The sequence below is a fragment of the Jaculus jaculus genome, chromosome 1, assembly GCF_020740685.1.
Source record: "Jaculus jaculus isolate mJacJac1 chromosome 1, mJacJac1.mat.Y.cur, whole genome shotgun sequence".
Taxonomy (NCBI): Eukaryota; Metazoa; Chordata; class Mammalia; order Rodentia; family Dipodidae; genus Jaculus; species Jaculus jaculus.
In genome coordinates this window covers 167,716,508-167,735,639 of record NC_059102.1, presented here as the reverse complement: position 1 = coordinate 167,735,639, position 19,132 = coordinate 167,716,508, and the positions used below count along the sequence as shown (strand labels likewise).

At 46.5% G+C, this 19,132-nt stretch overlaps 1 protein-coding gene across 3 annotated transcripts in view; it reads right to left on the bottom strand.

Annotated features, from left to right (window-relative positions):
- Positions 1-453: 453 nt before the first annotated feature.
- Vps37c (VPS37C subunit of ESCRT-I) overlaps positions 454-19,132 on the bottom strand; it is a 41,227-nt gene continuing 22,548 nt past the window's right edge. For 2 of the 3 annotated variants that reach the window (XM_045141958.1, XM_045141959.1), the window contains exons 2-5: positions 18,318-18,416; positions 4,273-4,444; positions 3,474-3,556; positions 454-2,619 (exon numbers count right to left, since the gene is read on the bottom strand). In XM_045141958.1, the coding sequence (XP_044997893.1) occupies positions 1,897-2,619; positions 3,474-3,556; positions 4,273-4,444; positions 18,318-18,410 (1,071 nt within the window). In that variant the 5' untranslated portion in view covers positions 18,411-18,416 and the 3' untranslated portion in view covers positions 454-1,896. Of the gene's footprint in view, positions 2,620-3,473; positions 3,557-4,272; positions 4,445-18,303; positions 18,417-19,132 lie in introns of those variants that run through there. The other variant, XM_045141960.1, reaches the window with a different exon arrangement.

The window sequence follows — 19,132 nt, the reverse complement described above, 5'->3', positions numbered from 1 at the left end:
CTGGGCAACAAGAAGCTACTTGGTCTCATGGTCACTTTAGCATCCCCTGCCCCTCTGAGCACATTCTGCAGTCCCAGTTCAGGAACTGAATAGACCACAGTTTGGCTGACCACTGAGTGGCTGGCCCTGACAGCCAGCCAGCCCAGTGAGTTAGCAGCAACAGGAACGTGCACCTCCCAAACTTGGGCTGATGCATGGGCTCCCCCTGGTGGGATCATGTGGCCTTGCATGCTACAGCTGCAGCCCCAGACTTCAAGAAAATAGGGAGGAAAACCCAAACAGCAGCAAAGAAAAAGCCAGACCCTGGGGCCAAGCAGCAGCAGAGCACGCAGCTGTTCAGAAGATGACCAAAACTGGGTGGAAGCTGCTCTGCACTGAACGCTGCAGAAGTCACGGGCCCCCAAGCAGCCTCATCCTTAGACCTTAAGCCCATCAGAGCCACCACACGCCATAAGCCATGGAACTCATCTGAGTTTATTATGGCAATTAATTACATAAACGTAAGGCGATTGCTAATCCAGTTCAGCAGCACTCAACCGTAGACTCGACTCCATTAGTGACTTCTCTTTATAAATAACTTAGGAGAAGCAAGCAGTCTGTAAGGAGCCCGCTACTGTGCATCCGATCACAGAACCCACAGCTGTGCGGGCACCAGGCCAGGCTCCTCCTTGGCCGCCCCAGCCCCTTGGCCTACCAGAGGCTGAGCACGTGGGCAGAGGACATTTCAAGGCACATACAGCTTCCTCATCCGTAGCAGCTCCAGGGTCTGCCCTAAGGCTTGGTTCCGGTGTGAACCAGCCTAGCTGAAGCTTCCATTCATCACACCCCCTTTGTCTAGTGTTGTCAGGTTTTATTAGGAACATGTCTCACCCCAGTGTGCTGGGCTGCAAGTGACAGTCTTTGCCCTGTACATTCTTAAGACAAGGAGTGCAAACAAGCTGACCCCAATGTAGTGATGGTGTCTGGACAGCACCATTGGGAAGTTCTACGGGGACAGCTCTGACTTGCAGACACTGTGGACAGGGGGAATCACGTGGCGGTGCAGGGTGGAGGGACTGCTTGCGAATGAGATTCAAGGCACTGAGGAGTGGAGGGATGGGTGAGCCTTGGGAAAAACCAGCCAGAAGTGGAGGACCCCAAGGAGATAGGGTTATCTGGGAGGTGACTGGGGCCTCCACTGCAGTCAGGGCCCACGGATGACCCTTGGCCCTCCTGCCATGTAAATGAGGCCTTGCTTTCTTTCACGTACCCCAGCCCTCACACCATGCTGGCACAGCTGTTTCAAACTAGCACACAGGACACAGTTGTCTCGCATCAACCCATCAGAGTGATTTGGCTTTTATATGGCTTTTAGGATTCACTATTCCTGTTTCTCCTAACTGTTCTCTCTCTCAACCCAACTACAGTATGGGCAGTCCATCTTTGAATGGACACACACAATTGCATCCCCTGATATGGGGCTCCATGTAGAATATGCCAAGACCCAGGGGAAGAGACGTGGATGACCAGGCCCAGAGACCCAGGGCCACCTTGTCAGCAAGGTCATACTGCACTTGCTCGGAAGTCCTTGGGAGCAGTTACAAGTAGCTGTGCACACACTCATGCACACACTTGCTCACACAGACACACCAGAGTCCTGGGCTCCCTGGCTAGCCAGCTCAGTTAGAGCTCAGCCAGTCCCTGGCAGGAAGAGCTCCAGGAGCACCAGCGCCACGGCCAGCCTGGCCACACTGTCCAGGGCCTGTTCGGGACCTGCATGCTCCTGGCCAGGCACTCAAGGTTTCTGTGTACCCCAAGTCTGCAGGGAGCACCAGCTCCACTTCCAGCGTAACCTTGAATCTCAGCAATGGGTGTCCAAAGGCTGTGGTGCAGGTGGGAGGAGGGAGGGGCCTTGGGCTAATACCCAGGCCAAGCGGGCCCAGGGGCAGGGGGGAAGCCGTAGGGAGGAGCAGGCCCTTGGGGATATGGGGGCTGAGGGGGCACTGAGGGCTGAGGCTGTCCTGGGAAGCCTGGTATCTGGGGCTGAGTTGGGTAGGGAGGTTTTCCTCCTGTTGGGAGATAGGACTGTTGGGGATAACCAGGACTAGGGGTTCGGCCCCCCACCGGGGGATACCCATGGCCAGAGTTGCTAGTGGGAGCTACAGGATAGCCAGGTCGAGGTGGAGTGCTCCTCTGTGGGGACCAGGAGTAGCCCACAGCAGCCCTGGGTCCTGGCTGGGCTGAAGGGTAAGGAGGACCCAGAGGCCCACCGTAGGAGGTGGGTTGGGCCACCACAGGGAAAGGGGCTGGCTGCAGAGCTCCTTGCGCTGTGGGGCCCATGGGCCGGCCTGGAGACGGGCTGTAGGGCAAAGGGTAGGGAGGTACGACGGACGGCTGTGGCTGTGCTGGCAGCTGCTCTTCGACCACAGGAGGTGTTGCCTGGGGAGCTGGCCGCGGGGGCGGTGGGCGTGGTGGAGGGGCATCACCAGCCAGGTCCTGGGCAGCTCGGGGCCTCCTCACCACATCCTGAAGCTTCTCTACACGGACCCGGCGCAGATGTGACAGTGTCCTCATGGAAGAAAAGGCCTCCAGAAATGTTTCCAGGGGCACCTCACCCTCCAGGAACTTCTCAGCCATGGCCTAGAAGGTATAAGACCTGATGACAACCTTCCGCAGCCTTCCCTGGCTCCCGTCCGAGTTTTTCTCTTTGGCCCTCTCTGCTGACCTATCATACATTCACTTGTTTATTCCATCTCCCTCAGTAAAATGCCAGCTCCTTAAGAACAAGGACTATGCCTGTAATGGTCACCCTGCCTCCTGTCCCTGACACTGTGCCTGGCCCTACTGCATGTTTGTCCAACAGATGGGCCAATGAAAGTCACTGGGCCATGGGCTGGGCAGACCTACAAGTGGCCTCTACACAGGGCACAGAGGTCAAAGGACATGTGGAGAGAAGAGATGGAGGGGGAGATAGGCAGCGTGGGCTTTGCCTCGATTCCAGAGCACCCACTGAGCAGCCCAGGTCTGCCACTCCCCAGGGATTGCTGTCAGTCACCCAATCCTGTTTCAACTACAAATACCAGGGGTCCTGGTGTAGTAGTACCCCCTAATCCATGGTTTCAGCTACTGGAAACCCACTGTGGTCCAAAAACACTACATGGAAAAATTTAAAAATCTCTTACTGAGCCTGTTTAAAAAATATACTTGGTCATAGACACATACATATAAGAAAAAACACAGTACTGTATATATAGCATTCAGTACTATTCAGGTATCCACTTGGGGTTTTAGAGAATGTTCTGTGGATAAGGGGATGGGGGGTCACTATTGCATTCTAGCCAACGGGTATCCACTGGAACCCCAAGTACCATCTACCTCAACCATGTTCCAAGACTCATCATTTCATGCCTTGCAGTCACTGGGGCTTATCACATGGGTCCTGTACCAGGGCCACTGCCCTGTCCAAGGGCACAGGCTGCCCCTCTTCACCTTACCTCTGACTCCTCCTCAATCTTCATGCCTTCGATTTGCAGAAGGTCCAACAAGGTTCCCGGCTGTAATGCTGAAGAAAACTTCTCTAGAAGGGAGGGCAGAGAGGTTGACATTTTGAAAGTGCTGCCTTAGAGCGGAAGGCTAAGGTTCTGGGACAGGCATACAGCAGTCTCTGCACGTGGGTCTATGAGGCCCTTTCTGCTCAATCCCCCTCGGTGATTGCCTTCCTGAATAGAGAGGAGCCTAAGAGCCGAGCTCAAGGCACTGGCCAAGCAGCTCCCCAGAGACCGGCCAGGGAAGGGCAGGAAGGGACTCCAAAGCCAAGGGGCACAACCAGGAAGCCTCCCACCCACAGAGCCTGGGCCAGTTCAGCAAGACTCAAGGCTAAGCTGGCTGGGGTGAGGAGGGGGCAACAAAGGGTACCAGTGAACTGGATTCAATTCTAACACTAGCTGTGTGGCCTCAGGCAAGCCCTTCACTCTCTCTGCGCAGTGTTTTCCTTATGTAGGAGATTCAAAGGTATGTATCACCAAGGTACATAATAAAACCTAAATCACAGAAAAATTTACACTAACAACAGTACCTACCCTTACACAGCATTGTGCACACATGTGAAGTACTGAGCCCAGGGCAAGGGGCACAGTGGGCCGCAGCAGCTGCTGGCCCTTTCCTGTCTAAAGACGGAGGTGGATCCATGCTCCTGGCAGTTCCAGCTGCTCTCCCCCAGTCCCACCCTGAACAGAAACTCTGTGACAGCAGGAGAGCTACCCAAGGCACATGCCCAGGGTTAGCTGTCCCTACCCAGCTTGGCCTTCTGCTCTTGGCACCGCTCCACAAGCTTCCGCAGCTCTTGGTATTTGTCTGAGAGGTTAGAGCGGCTGATCTCCAGGGGGCCTTGGAACTCCAGGTTCCGCTCAGCTAGACTCCTGTTAGTGGCCAGTGCCATTTCCCGTTCAAGCTGCAGGTCCTGGACCTAGGAAATCAGAACAACTGATAGTAAGAACAGCCAGTAGCAGTCTCCCCATGGCAAGCGGAGCCAGGAGCCTCTGGACTCACTGCTCACCTTGCAGAAACCGAGGCAGTGTTCAACCCGAGTTACATTAACCTGTAACATAACCTTGCTCCACACAGGCACTTTGACTCACATGCCTCCCGCCATTCTGATTCAAGGTCCTCTGAGGTAGACACACATAGGAAATTGGCACAGCCTGGCCTACACCTCCAGATGAACAAACACCAGGTCCACTAGGGTTGTACCAGGCATGGGAGGAAGAAAGGACTGACTCATGTAAGAGGCATGGGACCAAGAGCCCCGAACACTGGTCACCGAGTTTCAAAGTAAAGAAAACTGCAAAGGAGGGCTCAGGGAACCCAGGCCAGGTCACAAGCCAGCCGTGCCATGAGGACTCAAAGGTTGTTCTGAAGTAGAAGGGAGCCAGCCCATGACACCAGAGCAGGACATTCATCCCTGCCTCTTAGGCCACACACCCTGCAGAGCTGCAGACAAGCCACCTTGGATGGGCCCTGGATGCCCTCTGCTAGAAACACGGCCTTGCCGGGGAGCACCAGGTCCTCTATTACTGACAGGTGGTCAGGCTGATGCTATGAACTCTTCCCAGCTGTCCTGTCACCAGAAACCCTATTCAGGAGCCAAGGAGTCCTCTTTACTAAGTGGGCTGAACACTGAGGCCCACCAAAGCCAGTGGGGACCACACATTCACAGAATCATGTGGTACCAGAAGAACGGGCTTAATGCCTGCAATAGAGATCAGATTGGTAAAAGACAGCTCCCATGGGGAAATGAGAACCCTGAACCATAGCTTCTCTCCTTTAGTCAGCATGAGCCAAACCAAGCCAACCAGGCTCACTGTCCATAGCAATGGGGAGCCGGGGGCCATCCTGGATGAGGGGCTTCCAGGAAGGCTGCCCTGCTTTATCTATATCTGCCTCAGGCCCTCAAGCCTTGCAGGCCAGGCCTGCTGGCAAGAGGAACACCATCAGTTACTCCATCCACAGACAAGGCTGCCAAGGCCTGGGGACTACTGGCCCAGAGGATGCCCAGCTCAGAGGCAAAGCTGAGCCGCTCCACCGCTGTAGCCGGTGCTTTGTGACTGGGCTGTCTGCTCTATGGCCATCCTTTCCAGACAGCACACTGACATGAGGACTGGTGAGCTCCAGTGCTGGCCAAGGACTGCTCTTCTTCACTTACCCAAGTGGGGCCCGGAACCCTCCTGCTCAGCTCAGCCACTACTGGTGGGGCCCCACACCCTCAGGTCCCTCAATTTTCACTGCCTTTTCCCTCGGTCTCAACCACTGTATCTATATGTTCCAGTCCCTCTACAATGGATCCACTTGTTTTCACTCCATTCCCACATAACCTCAAGTCTGTCTTCACTAGGATACACTACAAAGCCCTCTACTTGTAGGTCGCTCGTAGGCCTCACCCTTCCCCAGCACCTGTGCTCACTTTCTACATAAACATCTTCCTCTCTTCACGCTCATCCGGACGCAATCCCACAGTGACACAATTATTATTTGATGGTCCCTGATAGAAAAGCTAATAAAGGGCTGGAGAGATGGCTCAGCAATTAAGGTGCCTGCTTGCCCGCAAAGCCTAAAGACCCAGGTTCAATTCCCCAGTACCCAGATGCACAAAGTGCAGCGTGTGTATGTGTGTGTGTGTGTGTGTGTGTGTGTGTGTGTGTGTTTTGGTTTTCGAGATAGGGTTTCACTTTAGCCCAGACTGACCTGGAATTCACTATGCATTCTCAGGGTGGCCTTGAACTCACAGCGATCCCCCTACTTCTGTCTCCTGACTGCTAGGATTAAAGGCGTGCACCATCACGCCTGGCTTACATATGGAGTTATTTTGTAGCAGCCAGAGGCCCTGATGCGCATTCACTCTTTCTCTTTCCTTCCCTCCTTCCCTCCCTCCCTCCCTCCCTCTCTCTCTCTCTCTCTCTCTCTCTGCTTGCAAATAAATAAATAAATATTTTTTTTTTTTTTAAAGAAAAGCTTGGGCTGGAGAGATGGCTTAGCAGTTAAGGCATTTGCCTGCAAAGCCAAAGGACCCCAGTCCAATTCTCCAGGACCCACGTAAGCCAGATACACAAGGGGCACATGCATCTGGAGTTTGTTTGCAGTGTGGCTGGAGGCCCTGGCATGCCCATTCTCTCTCTGCCTCCTTCTCTCTCTCTTTCCCTCTCTCTCAAATAAATTTAAAAAAAAGAAAGAAACCTTAAAATTTTTAAAGAAAAGCTCATTTAAAAAATGTGTGTGGGACAGGCTGCAGCGCCTGATGGCAGGGGGAGAAGCTGGGTCCACTGCTGGGTGGAGGGGCCAAAGGCGAGAGTCCTTACCCTGAGCAATTGGGGCTCGGGCCTAGGGAGCTGGTTGGGAGTTGCGGCGGCGGGAACAGTCAGGGCCGAGCAGAAGTTGACATGTTGCTCATCATTGAGCAGGTAACGTCTAAAGGGACTGAGTTGAATCCTAATGCCAAAGTATGGCAAGAAATTCCTCCTGAAAATTCTATAGTCACTCCTGGGACACCTGGAATTGAAAGCTCTTGGCATGAAACAGCAACAGCAGCCACATCAGGATCTCATCCTGAGTGTGATGCAGAACTTTCAGAAGATACGTGTAAGGAATATGAAGTAATATTTCACCATCGTGTGAAACCACAAGAAGTACTACAAACATTGAAGAATCGACTGATGGCATGATTTCAGGACCTGAAGATCCAAGTTACCAAATATATGATGCTTCTGATAACCTGTCATTTCACTACCAAAATAAGAATTTAGGGGCTGGAGAGATGGCCTAGCTTCACTTGCCTGTGAAGCCTGAGGACCCTAGTTCGAGGCTCGATTCCCCAGAACCCACGTTAGCCAGATGCACAAGGGGAGCACAAGTCTGGAGTTTGTTTGCAGTGACTGGAGGCCCTGGTGTGCCCATTCTCTTTCTATATATATCTGCCTCTTTCTCTCTCTGTCGCTCTCAAATAAATAAATAAAAATAAATTTAAAAATTAAAAAAAAAGAATTTAGTACCCTAAGCCCTCCCCCATCATTTTGATAAACATGGTATTAATCAATTTGTTTTCTTCTTTGATTAAAAAAATTATGCGAGACTTCCGGTTAAGATGGCGGCGTAGGTACCACGCCAAAGGAGCCTAGGGGGGAAAAAGACCAAAAAAACTCAGCAAAATACACGCTTTTACTAAAAAGTGAGGTGTATAGGAAATTGAGGCGGCAGCGGAGAAGTAGAAGAGTTATAGAGCATCCAGAGCCCGCACAGGCGGGAAAAGCGGCTCCAGCGGCTCAGGCAGCTCGGCCAAATGCCGCAGCTGCGGCGCAGCAGAAAACCGCCAGACTCGGCTGGAGCCGCAGGAAAAGCCAGGTGCGGGATTTTCCCCTCACACCGCACTCTCCGCAACTCGGGAAAAGTGAGGGGAGAGCGGCGGAGAAGACCGCGAGGTATAAGAACACGTGGAGCAGCGAGACAACCAGAGCAGCCGCGGCTCCCTCCCCTCCCCCACCGCCTGAGCCCAGCTCCAGCGAACAGAGCAGCGGCCCGGGACCCGGCCACGCCAACTTGGGCTGACAGCGGGACCCAAGCAGGAGCAGAGTTCGGCACCAACTTCAGCGGCTCCAGCACCGGTACCAGCGGCCCCAGCAGCAGCGGACCCAGGAGCGGCAGTGGCGGCAGATCCCGCAGCAGCGGCTTCGGGGGGAGCAGCAGCAGTGGACACGGCAGCGGCAGCTTCAGCAGCGGTGGTGGCTCCGGTGGTGGCAGCTATGGGAGCAGCAGAGGCAGCAGCAGCAGCTCGGTTTGCCCCGTAGGAAAAGCAAGTGCCCAGCTCCAGAAATCAGAACAGCAGCCCAACGACCCAGGCAGCAACTTGACTGAGACCAAAATCACCCAAGGTAACTAGGATTGCACCAGGGAAGGGTCTCACTCGGTCACAAGCTGACTTGGATCCCTCAACAGACCAGAAATCTAAACCTCTTTGTTGATAGAAGAGCTGATCATTATAATAACTACTCTTGCATACATACTCGGGGCTGTTTTTGATTGAATGTGTACAGTGTTTAGTTAAATTTTAGAATCTACCTGTATTTTATTCCACTCAGCCTGCTTGAATACTCCTATAGCAGGGAAACTCAACCCCTAAGAACACCTTTGTAGATACTCTAAGAGTCTTAAGAGCCACACCTAATACCTTAAGGTCCTACCCTGAAAATATATTACATCAAATCAATTGATACAGCTAAGAATACACAGCTAGCTAGAAAATCCAAGCATTAACTTAATCCAAGATGCAAAAATATATACATTATAACACAAGAAACACTAAAAAGCAAGATGATATAAATCCACCTGAAAGTATTAATGCATCAGAAATGTCCTCCAGAGAGAAAGAGTTAGAGGAAATGCCTGAGAAAGAGTTCAAAAGAATAATTATAAATATGTTCAAAGAGGTCAAAGAACACATGAAAACAATCAAGGAAGAAATCAAAGAGGAAATCAAAGGAATCAAAGAAGAGGCAGGACACCAATTTAATGAAATAAAGAAGGCAATACAAGACATAAATAGGGAAATAGAAATAATAAAGAAAAACCAGTCAGAATTACTAGCAATGAAGAACACAGTTAATGAAATAAAAAACTCTGTAGAAAATCTCACCAATAGGATGGATGAGGGAGAGGACAGAATATCTAAGCTAGAAGACCAGGTGGCAGACCTAATGCAGTCCAACAAAGAGAAAGACAAACTTATAGAAAAGTATGAGTGGGAATTTCAAGATATTCGGGACACTAAGAAAAGATCCAATATAAGAATTCAGGGCATAGTAGAAGGAGAAGAACTCCACTCCAGAGGCATAGTAGGCATCTTCAACAAAATCATAGAGGAAAATTTCCCCCAAATTGGGAAAGAGGTGCCAATACAGATACAGGAAGCCTTTAGAACCCCAGCCAGACAAAACCCAGAAAGAACGTCCCCTCGCCATATTATACTCAAACTTCCAAACACACAAACCAAAGAAAAATTATTGAAAGCAGTTAGAGAGAAAAATCAAGTTACCTACAAAAGCAAGCCCATCAGGATTACAGCAGATTATTCAACACAAACTTTTAAAGCCAGAAGGGCTTGGAGTGATATATTCCAAGTTCTGAAAGATAACAACTGTCAACCAAGGTTACTTTATCCTGCAAAGTTATCCATTCAAATAGATGGAGAAATAAAGTCATTCCATGACAAAAGCAGGTTAAAGGAGTATTTGAAGACAAAACCAGCTCTACAGAAAATACTTGATAGAATCCTCCATGCTGAACAAAAGGAAAAGCACACATATAAGGAACCTAGAAAAAACAAGCTATACTCAAATACCAGTTAACAGAAGAGAGCACAGGTAGAACCAGTAACACACACACACACAAAAATGGCAAACATAAATACACACCTTTCAATAATATCTCTTAATATCAACGGTCTCAATGCCCCAACGAAAAGACATAGATTTGCAGACTGGGTTAAAAAGCAGGATCCTACAATTTGTTGTCTCCAAGAAACTCACCTTTCTACAAAGGATAGACATTATCTTAGGGTGAAAGGTTGGAAGACGGTGTTTCAAGCAAATGGGCCTAGAAAACAAGCAGGGGTTGCTATCCTAATATCAGACAGGGTAGACTTTAGTCCGACGTTAGTCAAGAAAGATAAGGAAGGTCACTTTATATTGATTAAGGACACACTCCAACAGGAGGACATTACAATCCTAAACATATATGCACCTAACATGGGGGCTCCCAAATTCGTCAAACAAACACTATTAGAACTAAGGTCACAGATAACACCAAACACAGTGGTGGTGGGTGACTTTAACACCCCACTCTCATCAATTGACAGGTCATCCAGGGAAAGAATAAACAGAGAGGCATCTGGACTAAATGAGGTCATAGAAGGAATGGACTTAACAGATATATACAGGACATTTCATCCAAAGGCTGCAGAATATACATTCTTTTCAGCAGCACATGGAACATTCTCTAAAATAGACCATATATTAGGACATAAAGCAAATCTTAACAAATTCAGGAAAATTGAAATAATTCCTTGCATTCTATCTGACCACAATGGAATTAAACTACAAATCAGTAGCAAGAAAGGCTATAGAGCATACACAAAATCATGGAAACTAAACAATACACTACTAAATGATGAGTGGGTCAATGAAGAAATCAAAAAGGAAATCAAAAAATTTATAGAGTCAAATGATAATGAGAACACAACATACCAAAATCTCTGGGACACAATGAAGGCAGTTCTAAGAGGTAAATTTATAGCCTTAAGTGCCTATATTAAGAAATTAGAAAGGTCGCAAGTAAACGACCTAATGCTTCGCCTTAAAGCCTTGGAAAAAGAAGAACAAGGCAAACCAAAAATTAGTAGACGGGAAGAAATAATAAAGATTAGGGCAGAAATTAATGAAATAGAAACAAAAAGAACAATCCAAAGAATTAATGAAACAAAGAGTTGGTTCTTTGAAAGGATAAACAAGATTGATAAACCCTTAGCAAATCTGACCAAAAGAAAGAGAGAAGAGACACAAATTAATAAAATCAGAGATGAACAAGGCAACATCACAACAGATTCCAGAGAAATTAAAAAAATCATAGGGACATACTACAAAAGCATATACTCCACAAAGTATGAAAATCTGAAAGAAATGGATGATTTCCTTGATCTATATGACCTACCTAAATTAAATCAAAATGAGATTAATCACTTAAATAGACCTATAACAAACATGGAGATCCGAACAGTTATCAATAATCTCCCAACTAAAAAAAGCCCAGGCCCGGATGGGTTCACTGCTGAATTTTACCAGACTTTTAAGGAAGAGCTAACACCATTGCTTCTTAAGCTTTTCCAGGAAATAGAAAAAGAAGGAATTCTACCAAACTCCTTCTATGAGGCCAGCATCACCCTGATACCAAAACCAGGCAAATATAGAACAAAAAAAGAAAATTACAGACCAATCTCCCTCATGAACATAGATGCAAAAATTCTCAACAAAATATTGGCAAACAGAATACAAGAGTATATCAAAAAGATCATTCACCCTGACCAAGTAGGCTTTATCCCAGAGATGCAGGGATGGTTCAACATACGCAAATCTATAAATGTAATACATTACATAAACGGGTTGAAGGACAAAAATCACATGATCATCTCATTAGATGCAGAGAAAGCATTTGACAAAATCCAACATCCCTTCATGATAAAAGTCCTACAGAGACTGGGAATAGAAGGAACATATCTCAATATAATAAAGGCTATTTATGATAAGCCTACAGCCAACATATTACTAAATGGGGAAAAACTGGAAGCTTTTCCACTAAAATCAGGAACAAGACAAGGGTGTCCACTGTCCCCACTTTTATTTAATATAGTTTTGGTAGTCTTAGCCATAGCAATAAGGCAAGAGACACACATAAAAGGGATACAAATTGGAAAGGAAGAAATCAAGTTATCATTATTTGCAGATGACATGATTCTATACATAAAGGACCCTAGAGACTCTACGAGCAAGCTGTTAGAGCTGATCAAAACCTACAGCAATGTAGCAGGATACAAAATAAATACACAGAAATCAGTAGCCTTCATATATGCTAACAACAAACACACAGAGGATGAAATCAGAGAATCACTCCCATTCACAATTGCATCAAAAAAAATAAAATACCTTGGAATAAACCTAACCAAGGAAGTAAAGAATCTATACAATGAGAACTTTAAAACACTCAAGCGAGAAAATGCAGAAGACACTAGAAAGTGGAGAAACATCCCTTGTTCCTGGATTGGAAGAATCAATATCGTGAAAATGGCAATCTTACCTAAAGCAATCTACACATTTAATGCAATCCCTATCAAAATTCCAAAGGCTTTCTTCATGGAAATAGAAAAAACAATCCAAAAATTCATTTGGAATCACAAAAAACCTCGAATATCTAAAATAATACTGAGCAACAAAAAAGAGGCTGGTGGTATCACCATACCTGATTTTAACCTATACTACAGAGCCATAGTAACAAAAACAGCATGGTACTGGCACAAAAACAGACATGTAGATCAGTGGAACAGAATAGAGGACCCAGATGTAAGCCCAAGTAGCTATAGCCACCTGATATTCGATAAAAATGCCAAAAATACTCATTGGAGAAGAGACAGCCTCTTCAGCAAATGGTGTTTTGAAAACTGGATAAATATCTGCAGAAGGATGAAAATAGATTCTTCTCTCTCGCCATGCACAAGAATTAAGTCCAAATGGATTAAAGACCTTAACATCAGACCGGAAACTTTGAAAGTGCTAGAGGAAAAAGTAGGGGAAACCCTTCAACATATTGGTCTTGGCAAAGACTTTCTGAATACAACCCCAATTGCTCAGGCAATAAAACCACAGATTAACCACTGGGACCTAATGAAATTACAAAGATTTTGCACCGCAAAGGACACAGTGAAAATAGCAAAGAGGCAACCTACAGAATGGGAAAAAATCTTCGCCAGCTATATATCTGATAGAGGATTAATATCTAGGATATACAAAGAACTCAAAAAGTTAAATAATAAGGAATCAAACAAGCCAATCAAAAAATGGGCTATGGAGCTAAATAGAGAGTTCTCAAAGGAAGAAATATGAATGGCATATAAGCATCTAAAAACATGTTCTACGTCACTAGTCATCAGGGAAATGCAGATTAAAACTACATTGAGATTCCATCTCACTCCTGTCAGATTGGCCACCATCATGAAAACAAATGATCATAAATGTTGGCGGGGATGTGGAAAAAGAGGAACCCTTCTTCACTGCTGGTGGGAATGCAATCTGGTCCAGCCATTGTGGAAAACAGTGTGGAGGTTCCTAAAACAGCTAGAGATTGATCTACCATATGACCCAGCTATAGCACTCCTAGGCATATATCCAAAGGACTCATCTCATTTCCTTAGAAGTACATGCTCAACCATGTTTATTGCTGCTCAATTTATAATAGCTGGGAAATGGAACCAGCCTAGATGTCCCTCAACAGATGAGTGGATAATGAAGATGTGGTACATTTATACAATGGAGTTCTACTCAGCGGTAAAGAAAAATGAAGTTATGAAATTTGCAGAAAAATGGATGGACCTGGAAAGTGTTATACTAAGTCAGGTAACCCAGGCCCAGAAAGCCAAGCGCCACATGTTCTCTCTCATATGTGGATCCTAGCTACAGATGACTGGGCTTCTGCGTGAGAATGAAAATACTTAGTAGCAGAGGCCAGTAAGTTGAAAAGGAGACATAAAGGGAAGAGAAAGGAAGGGAGGAGGATACTTAATAGGTTGATATTGTATATATGTAATTACAATGATTGTAATGGGGAGGTAATATGATGGAGAATGGAATTTCAAATGGGAAAGTGTGGGGGTGGGGAGGGAGGGAATTACCATGAGATATATTTTATAATCATGAAAAATGTTAATAAAAAAAAATTATGCTATACTGTTAGGTAAGTGTTAAAAATACTGTTAACTAATACCAAACAGGAACTTTGTTATTAAAAAATAATCTTTATTCTTTGAAATTCTATTAAAGAAAAGTATGAAATAAGAGATGTCAGGAAAAATAGTGAAAAGATCCTCTCAAAGGATCTTCTTAGTTAAGATCATTGCAAATTGTATCAGTTTTCCTATCACTTTTGTCAACCAAAAAGGAAAAAAAAAAGATGTGCTGGAGAGATGGGCTTAATGGTTAAGATGCTTGTCTGCATAACCAAAGAATCCAGGTTCGATTCTCCAGGTCACACATAAGCCAGATGCACATGGTGGTGCATACGTCTAGAGTTCATTTGCAGTGGCTAAAAGCCCTGGTGCACCCATTCTCTTTCTGTCTCTGTAATAAATAAATAAAAGAAAATCTTTAAAAACATGTGTTGGGGGTGGGTGGGTGTGTACAGGTGTGCATGTGTGTGGTGTGCAGGTACATGTGCATTCATGTGTATGGGTGGCGTGTATAGTTGTGCAAGCATGTGGAGGCTGAGGTTGACACTGGGTACCTTTGTCAGTTGCTCTCCAGCTTACATTTTTAAGAACAGGTCTCAAACTGAACCTGGAACTCATCAGTTAGGCTAGAGCAGCTATGCAGCAAGCTCCAGGGATCTTCCACCTTTACCTTCCCAGCGCTGGGATTACAGGTGAACATTGCACACACAGCTTTAAATGGATACTGGGGATCCAAACTCAAGAGTCTCATGTTTGCATGACGAACACTACCATCTCCCAGACCCTAGCCAAAGACTTTTGGAAAGTCTAAGTAGCTTGACCTACTTTGTTTCTGCCCAATTCACACTATTTCTCTTTTCCCCTCAGACAATTCAAATCCATTGGTCAGTCCTGGCTGCACACCACAAAATTCAAGTTGCCTTTTTTTAAAAAAAAAAATTATTTATTTGAGAAACAGAAAGAGGCAGATAGAAAAAAAGTGAGTGTGTGTGAGAGAGAATTAAGTGCACCAGAGCCTCTAGCCACTACAAATGAATTCCAGATACATGTGCCACCTTGTGCATTTGGCTTATGTGGGTCCTGGGGAGTCAATCCTGGGTCCTTAGGCTTAGCATGGAAGTGCCTCAGCAGCTAAGCCATCTCTCCAGCCCTCAAGTTGCCTTTTGCACAAGAGGCTGTATTTGCTCACACTCCCCATGAGTCTGTGTCTCCCCATGGGTCCCGCCAGCCTTCCCAGCCTAGAAGCAAGCAACTGAGAATTACATAAAGGCTCCTTTTGCTAGGATTCATGCTCTTCAAGAACCAGCCTTGGAGTTCTCATAACACTGAACTCGCCACAGACTTAAGGAACACTTGGACCTGAAGGTCTGGGTTCAATTCCCCAGTACCTATGTAAACCCAGATGCACAAAGTGGTGCATGTATCTGGAGTTCATGTGTAATGGCAAGAGACCCTGGTATGCCCTTTCTTCCTTCACACTCTCTCTCTTTCTCTCTCTCTGCTTGCAAATAATAAAATATTTGAAAAAAAAACAATAAAAAAGAAGGAAGAAAGTATGGTAGTTGTGATATGATTAATAAAACTGGCAGCATAAAATAAGAAGTTTGTCAATAACAGAAGATTTTTGTTGTTGTTGTTTCGAGGTAGAGTCTCATTCTAGCTCAGGCTGACCTAGAACTCATTCTGTAGTTCCACACTGGCCTTGAACTCACAGAAATCCTCTTACCTCAGTCTAGGATTAAAGGTGTACACCACATATTAGATAGGCAAAATTTCTGGGCAAAAGACAAACAAGGAGACAATGAGAGCAGAGAATTAACATCCACACATCTGTGCCCACCAGCAAAAGATACAGGAAGTACATGTAGCCCAAAAAGCTGGTCTACTGTTGCTACATAAAACACAATGAAGGGCCACTGTGGTCATCTCAGTAAGGAGGCTGTTTTGTGTTTGGGGCTGATATTGGGTGTTTGGAAAAGTCTGTTGGAGAGTGAACATTCTAATTGTGGACTGGAGCCAAAGTTGTTGCAATGTGTAAAATATCAGCAGGCTCTTGTGACTTGTACAAGGTCTTGTTTTATCTGTACTACAATGATTTTAGAGTGGCCATCATTTTGTTTTGCTTTATCATAATTAAGAATTCTGGTGTTAGTGTTCTCTGAAACAGTTTCTGTTAAATAAAAAACATTTGCTGAGTTCTACTCCCCAGTACCCACATAAAGTCAGATACACAAAGTGTGTGTATGTCCGGAGCGCAACAGCAGGAGGCCCTGGTGCACCCATACCCCCTCACATACACACACTCTCTCTCACATAAATACATAAATATATTTTAAAAAATTTTAAAAGAAAACAGTAGCCGGGCATGGTGGTGCACACCTTTAATCCCAGCACTTGGGAGGCATAGGTAGGAGGATCACTGTGAGTTCAAGGCTACCCTGAAACTACAGAGTGAATTCCAGGTCAGCTAGAGTAAGACCCTACCTCAAAAAAAAAAAAAAAAAAAAAGAAAGAAAGAAACATTACTTAATTAGTGTCAGCCATCTCTAATCTAAGATGCTGAAATCTAAAACTTGGTGAGTGCCTACAAGATCATCTCAGGTTTCATGTTTTTTTGTTTTTTTGTTTTAATTTATTTATTTACTTGAGAGCGACAGACACAGAGAGAAAGACAGATAGAGGGAGAGAGAGAGAATGGGTGCGCCAGGGCTTCCAGCCTCTGCAAATGAACTCCAGACGCGTGCGCCCCCTTGTGCATCTGGCTAACGTGGGACCTAGGGAACCGAGCCTCGAACCGGGGTCCTTAGGCTTCACAGGCAAGCGCTTAACCACTAAGCCATCTCTCCAGCCCAGGTTTCATGTTTTTGAATTAGAGATGTTTAACCAGAAAATTTATGCAAATATTCCAAAATCCAAGAAACTTCAAATTTGGAATATTCTGATACCAAACATTTTGGATAAGAGACCCTCAAACCATGTGTGACAGATGAAAGGAAGATGAAGGAATGAAGATCTATGCTGATTGAGACAAGACCCTGGCAGAGCTCACAGTGTGATTAACCCTGGGAGTTGGCCTTGGAGCCTAACCAAGACAACCTCCACTCCCACTGCTGACTGAACAGGCTCGTCTTGTCTCAGGACAGCAGGGTGTGCCAGAGTCCCCTAGACCTGCCCTCCTATCCTGCCTACCAAGAGGTCAAAAAAAAAAAGGGGGCTGGAGAGATGGCTTAGTGGTTAAGGCACTTGCCTGCAAAGGCTAAGGACCCATGTGCAATCTCTCTCCAGATCCCACATAAGTCAGACACACAAAGGTGACACAAGCACAAGGCCACACATGTGCACTAGGTGGTCTGGAGTTCAACTACAATACCTGAGGCCCTGGCATGCCAGTTCTCTCACTTGCTTACTCTCAGTCTTAAAAAAGAGAGAGGCAGGAGACTACAGCTTCCAGAGCAATGGCAGACTGCAGCCACACAAGGGATAACACATCTAATAACCTCTCCTCTTGAATCTCACAGGTAGGCCACAAGGTTACAGGAGACAGGCACTGGGAAAGCAGAATCAAGGTCTATCTCTATGGCAAGGTGGTATTTTTTCCCATAAGGATCTTGTGCCTAGGAGTTGAGATCAGGTGCTGGGAAAGAGGATCTATTTATTTCTTAGCTATTTCTTTTTTTTTTTTTGGTGGTGGTGTTAGGGATTGAATCCAGGACTTTTGTGCATGCTAGGCAAGTACTTCAACAGTGAACTGTATCGCCAGTACAACCCAGTCATAATCTAAGCCTTCTCTTTCTTCCCTCCCTCCCTCCCTCCCTCGATCCCTTCCTTCCTTTCTCCCCCACCCCATATTACAAGGTACTAACAAACAAGGGGCTTGTGCATGCTAGCTAAGCATTCCACCACTGTGCTACATCAACCTCCAGAGGCAAGCTGTGTCAGCCACAAATAGCTTCTAGAGGTGTGAGAACCACCTGAGGACACTGACACAGGGTCCCACAAGCCCTTGGGGAAAGTTAGTACCAAACCCCACTGTGCCTCAAGTTGCTGCCTCCAGAACCAGGCAGAAGCAGTGTGCAGACTTCTGAGGATTCTGGAGGTTCTGGGAGGTCGCACGTCCCAGCCCATGGATAACCTTGGTCTCCTGCCACTCCCTAAGGGTCCAGAGGAGCTAAGATCTGGCCTGGAACATCAGGAGCTCCTGTGGCTGGGTGCAGGCCAGAGTAGGCCCCATAGAGACGGGAGGCAAATCTGGCCAATGGCTTGCTAAGCTGGCATCCCGAAGAAGCACTTGCCAGCCTCCTTCTACCTCAGGGGACTCCAGCACCAGCCGGTCAATGGTTTCGGGGTCATTCTGCATCTCCTCCAGCTCCTTCAGGGTCTTGTCTTTTAGCGTCTCCATCTTTACCTGTGAATACAGAAAGACACCCAAGTGAAAAGGGAGCAACTTGAGGGACAAGTACCTGAGCCAAGGGTGACACCACTCTACAGGGGGCCGAGGGTCCACCGTAGCCCTGAGTATCAGGATGGTGAGTGCCACTTGTCACCCAGAGACAACACAATTCCTCGTGGTGCTAATGGCACTCCTAAGGACACGAGAGGAAAAGAGGGCAAGGCAGCAAGCACAGGGACTAAATTTGATCTTAGGCCACTGACAAGTGCTGAGACCATCCTGCTCTTGGCACGCATCTATTTCGGTCTGAACCAGAAATACACCTTCCCTCCCTGCCACGGGGCTTGGTAGGCCTCAACACCATGGGCCCAACTGTATCCCAGCATAATAATTATCTTGCATCTCCAGTAACCTTAGGTTTCCCTGAGCATTCTCAGATACCACAGTCCTCTCCACGTGACCCAGAAACGAAGTCACATGTGTGTCCTCAAGGAAGAGAAGAAAGAAACCATCGAACTAGCACCTCAGTCAGTCAAGAGGAAATGACACTAACCAAGACAGAGAGGTCTGCTCTAACTGGGCTAGTGTCATGGTCCTCTCCATGTCACTCGTCTGGAGGGCCATTGGTCATCTGTGTGACAGATCACACAGGCCCAGGGAGGCCGCCCAGGGGTAACGAGGAACCAAACACACCCAGAATCCCCCCCTTCCTTCCTTTCTGCTGGCAGGAT